This window comes from Lathyrus oleraceus, chromosome 1 (assembly GCF_024323335.1).
Source record: "Lathyrus oleraceus cultivar Zhongwan6 chromosome 1, CAAS_Psat_ZW6_1.0, whole genome shotgun sequence".
NCBI classification, from domain to species: Eukaryota; Viridiplantae; Streptophyta; class Magnoliopsida; order Fabales; family Fabaceae; genus Lathyrus; species Lathyrus oleraceus.
This window is the reverse complement of record NC_066579.1, coordinates 108,626,015-108,631,475: the sequence shown is the minus strand read 5'-3', so window position 1 is coordinate 108,631,475 and position 5,461 is coordinate 108,626,015. Positions and strand designations below refer to the sequence as shown.

The window sequence follows — 5,461 nt, the reverse complement described above, 5'->3', positions numbered from 1 at the left end:
AAAAGAGGCACCAGATTTCGAGTTATGAATCAAAAGTTATGGCCATTTGAAGTTCCATGTACATTTGGCAATGATTGAACCATATCTTCTCAACCATTCATCAGATGCTCATGATCTTGGACTTTTTGGAAATGGGATAGAGAGATCTTAAACTTTCATTATTGACAAAAATTCATTTGAAGCTTCTTTGATGTTGGAAAGTTGAGTTGAAGTTGGACCAAAAACTTTCCATTTTTGGAAACTTGAAATTATAGGTCACCTTCCATTTTTGGAAACTTTTGCTTTGACTTCAAATTCTTCAACATTGATCTTTGACATGATGAATAAGCATTGTTTGGACATGAATGGGATGAAGAAACTCAATTCTCAATTCAAAACCCACAGTTGACTTTTCAGTTGACTGCATTGGTCCTTAGATGACCTGAAAATGTTCTGATGAACTTGGGGCCTTTGCCACTTGGGAATTTGCTCCAAAATGAACCTATAGCTCACATAAGCTCAAAATAATGATCACATGATCCATATCTCAATGGAAACTTCATCTTTTGCACAAAGGATTCACTTGAATTGCCTTAACCTGTTGACTGCTTAAGCTGCAAGACAAAGGTTAATGACATATTTCTGTACATTTTGGTTAGTGATTGAAAGAAAAGAAATGATACACAAATGCAAGCAAGGCTTGGTGATCAAGAAACACTCTCAAGAAAGATCCCACCCACAGGGAAGGAAGCAAGGTGTCCAATGATCCTTGAGGCAATGCAATGTTATGATATGATACCGTGAGGGATCTTAGGGGCAAAATTGGGGTCTTACAACTGCAAAGGATTTGTATGATGTCCAACTGAAAGATGAAAAGGGAAAATTAGGGGCTTGGCTTCTTGAGAAAATATGGCAATTAATGTGGAGTGGAAAAGGCAAGAAAAATATTGTCTGCCCAATGAAAAGAAAAAGCCACATTAAATCATCTTCTAGTATTGGAAATAGCATCTATTTCATTAGCACGCCCTGCCTGAATACAATTTTTTCTATCTTCATCATTCTACTCAGAGAACCTCTGCTAGGGCAAAGAAACTCTTCTCAGAAGTTCAATAACATGTCTCAACATCCATCTCAAAACCCTTTCATACAAGAACTTCCTCCATGGAAATTTTAGATGAAGATCTGATGGACGTAACCCCTCTGCGCATGATACCAGGTGACGTTTCAGGCTCCCCTTCCATGGCCGAAGCTAAGCAAGGTAGCACTCCAGAAAAATCTCCTGATAAAAAGGACATGCACTCTATTGATCGCATCATAAGAAACCTAGTTACTGAGATACTGAATGAAGAGCATGGAGTCAAGGACATTTTTACCCCTCTGTCCAGAAGGGACCCCTCTCCTGAGGAGGAAACCCAAGCTGAAAAAGATGATGACTCATCTAAAACAGAGAAGGAAGTAGCTGATGAGGGTCTATGTTCTCTTAGAAAAAACTTACCTAGCATGTCCCCTAATACTGCTCAGGACATTGAGGAAGAAAGGTTTGAGGAAGAAGATGACACGTTGGTCAATCTTGTGAAAACAAGTGTAGCAAAAATACTGAGAAAAAGGAAGAGTGTTGCTGAGATAAGAACAGATAGGAAAGAGAAAAGGGTTGCTGGTATAGGTCCCTCCAAAGCTTGGAGTAAAGTAGAGGTCAGGAAGAAGAAAGAAAGTGAGAGTTCTAAATCTGACGAGAATGTCAAAGACGATGTCCCAGACATCTCCTTTGACAAAAGAAAGGTTGTAAAGAAGTCTTCCAACAGAATTGTTGCTAAGCACCTAGACAAATGGAGGTTTGTCACTCAAAGAAGGGTTGCAGTTGAAAGAGAATTGGGGAAAGAAACTGTTGAAGTGAAGGAAGTAATGGAGTTAATCAAGGCAGCTGGTCTTATGAAAACTGTGACTGCTCTGCCTCAATGCTATGAGGGGCTAGTCAAAGAATTTATTGTAAACATTCCTGAGGAAAGTTATGAGGTCTGCAAAGTGGTTGTTAGGGGTAAGTCTGTAAAACTTTCACCAACCATCATCAACAGATTCCTAGGGAGAGGAACTAATGGAGGGGTAGATCTAGAGACCACAGATAATGAGATTTGTAGGATGATCACAGCTGGCCAGGTTAAGGAATGGCCTAGTAGGAAACACCTATCAACTAGTAAGCTAACTGTCAAGTATGCCATCTTACACAAGATTGGTTCAGCAAATTGGGTACCTACTAATCACATATCTACCATCTCCATTGCTCTTGGGAGGATCATTCATGCCATTGGAACTAAGATAAATTATGATTTTGGAAAGTTTATGTTTGATCAAACCATCAGACATGCCTTCACCAATGCTGTAAAGTTGCCCATTGCATTCCCTTCCATCATTTGTGGCATCATCCTGAGTCAACAACCAGGAATTCTAAGTGCTAGTCATATTCCAAGCAGGAGGAAGACCCCTCTATCAATTCACGATAAGCTTTTTGAGGGTAGTCATGTCAATGATGTTGTCATGACATCTGCAAGAAGGGAACATGCATCTCAAGGGAACCTAATTGACCAACTAAGAGAAACCTGCAGGGAATTGGAGAATGGTATAAATGTGGCCAAAGCAAGAAAAGAAGCTTTGGAAGCTCTTATTTATAGCCTGGAAAAGGAGGAGATAGAAAAAGCTGGTAAGGACTCAGATGCAAAAGCACAGTCTTGTAACAACTCTGAAAGCTCTGATGGCTCTGAAGATGAAGAAGAAGGCGAAGATGATAGTTCTTCCTCTGATTGATGGTTCCTCCTCTAGTTTGTTAAAGAATGAATACTGTGGAAGCTGATGCTGTTTGGAAGGCTGATGTCTTTATTGTTTTTGTATTTTGTGGCAGTCCTTTTGATGCCTGTTATGTAATTTTTAGGGCTCTTAAAGAGTTCCTTGAATTTGTTCATTATCTCAGCTTTTTGCTGTGTATAATGATGTTGTGTACTTCCTGAATATTCTATTTTAACATGCTTAATGTATAACATCAGTTTTAACTTTCTCTGCTAGGCTAATAGACATTTATTTTGTCCGATTGGTCACCTTTGGTCAATTTTGACTAAAAAGGGGGAGAAGTGCTTGATATGGAAGTTGGATGTGGCTGAACAGAAGTACAACTATTATTGAAAAAGGTGCGCAGGTGCTGATGTTGAAGCAGATGTCAGTATGACATTCTGGCTGGTATAGGTGATGGAGTTACAGTAGCTGTTATTTGGTGAATGCACGGATTTAGGGGGAGAAGAAGTACCCTTGTGCATTGTGCATTTGTGTGTCTTACTAGTTGCATCTATAACTAGTAATTCTGTTGTTTTTGCACAGATTTAGGGGGAGGAGAAGTACCCTTGTACATATGTGTATTACTATTAGCCATAGCTAGTAATTGTTTTGCTTCTGCTGCTGATTAAACTACTGTTAAGTTGTTTAACTGCTGATAGTTTGCCTTGTGAACAAAAAGGACAGATATATGTTTTAGCCAAAATTTTCCAAAGGGGGAGTTTGTTGATTCTAAGTGTTGGCAACAATTTTGGTAAAACAAAGAGTGTTCACAAGATGTCATGTGTGATGTCTTAACATGAGATATCCTTTGTACCTGCTGGAGTTAAAGAACATGTGCAAGCAGGATTGTTTCAGAATGCCATATACAATGACAAGGCTTCTGATATTGGTTGTACCTGCTGAAGCTTAAATGGAAGACATGTTCATGCAGGATTTTTCCAGGATGTCAGACCCAATGTCATGACATCCTGTACACAGAACATTCAGTATGAATGTCTGGTGTTTTGTGATTGCACAATTAATGGCAATCATTGGTTGATTGAAGATATGACTAGCTGGCGCATTCAATCAGGGATTTCAACCAGATTTACTTATTTTCCAAGGAGATCTATACAGCTGTTATAAAAAGATTTGATTGGAAAATAGATTTAGGGTTTTCAAGATGTCCAAGTCCAGCAGATTGCTTCTATAAAAGGGGACTTAGAAAACCTGTTTGAATACACAACCAAGACTGAGCGAAATTTAGAGAGAGAGTTAGGGTTTGTGTCTGTAGGTCATTCAAGTCATCCATTGATGATTGAATTGGACTGATTTGTCTTCTTGATCAAAGCTTTGAAGCAAGATCAAGAGTGTGTCTTCTTGATTGAAATTGTGAAGTAAAATGAAGAGTTTGTAATTGAAAAGTATTTTCTTTTCACAAGGATTGTTGTTTAAAATCACGGGTGTGTGATTGTAAGGGAAGTGAGTGGGTTCTCATATCTAAGAGTGCTTAGGTAGAAGTTGCACGGGTAGAGATTAGGTGAGAAAGACTGTAACTTGTTGAAGTGTACGGATAGTCTTTGAACTAATTCTATTTTAGTGAATTTCCTTCCTGGCTTGGTAGCCCCCAGACGTAGGTGAGTTACACCGAACTGGGTTAACAATTGCTTGTGTTTTTTGCTTTACCATTCTGTTTATTTTATCCATTGTGTGTTAGCAGATATCAGTGTCGTAACATTACCTTCGACATCTTATATCTGATACCAGAATTTCACCATCCACTATGACCATCACGGCCCCTGGTCCTTTACCTTTCACCAGTGAAAAGGCCATTCCTTGGCATTTTAGGGGGAGTGTGTACACGCACGATCATGGAGTGGAACAGCCACTGAAGACAGAAGAGGTGCAAAATCAGAAGTCTGAATCTGAAGTGGAAATAAAAGATCCCGCCGTGGACAATGTTGGTGGAATCGGGCGATTCACCAGGAGTGGTAGACTGTTCTCACCACCGATTACCCAACCTGATAGTGCTGATGTCGCGGCAAAAGCCAAGGGCAAACAAGCTGTGAATGAGGCTACCTCTGCACCACAGGCTGGTTCTGAGCCTACTTTCACGAAGGATGTGGACGAGCTCTTGAGGATCATAAAGAAAAGTGACTACAAGGTGGTCGATTAGTTGATTCAGACGTCGTCCAAGATTTCCATTCTCTCACTCTTGTTGTGTTCGGAGGCACACAGGGAGGCACTTCTGAAGGTTCTTAATGTTGTATATGTGCCTCAGGAGATCTCAGTGAACCAACTAGAAGGGATCGTTGCAAATGTTCATGCAAGCAACGGGTTGGGTTTTACTGATTCTGACTTGACACCAGCTGGACGCAATCATAACAAGGCTTTGCACATCTCGATGGAATGCAAAGACACTATGTTATCACATATTCTGGTGGATACAGGTTCCTCTCTCAATGTGATACCCAAGAGAGCCCTGTCAAGGTTAGAAGTAGAAGGTTTGGTCTTGAAGCCTTCTGATCTCGTGGTGAGAGCCTTCGATGGCTCTAAGAGGTCGGTGTTCGGAGAGGTAGAATTGCCAATTCAGATTGGATCACAAACCTTCAACACCGTCTTCTATGTGATGGATATCAATCCTTCCTACAGCTGCCTACTGGGTCATCCTTGGATCCACAAT

At 40.2% G+C, this 5,461-nt stretch overlaps 1 protein-coding gene across 1 annotated transcript; it reads left to right on the top strand.

Annotated features, from left to right (window-relative positions):
- Positions 1–1,881: 1,881 nt before the first annotated feature.
- LOC127094314 (uncharacterized) lies at positions 1,882–2,778 on the top strand. Its single transcript, XM_051033165.1, has 2 exons — positions 1,882–2,186; positions 2,337–2,778. Exons 1-2 carry the CDS (start codon positions 1,882–1,884, stop codon positions 2,776–2,778), a joined length of 747 nt encoding a protein of 248 aa, XP_050889122.1.
- The last annotated feature ends 2,683 nt before the right edge of the window (positions 2,779–5,461 follow it).

What these genes read in the sequence shown, in the direction of transcription:
- LOC127094314 (XM_051033165.1), top strand. Translation starts at nt 1,882, where the DNA reads ATGGAGTTAATCAAGGCAGCTGGTCTTATGAAAACTGTGACTGCTCTG. An exon ending in ACTAGTAAGCTAACTGTCAA is followed by an intron (nt 2,187 to 2,336) that starts GTATGCCATCTT and finishes TCAAACCATCAG; the next exon opens with ACATGCCTTCACCAATGCTG.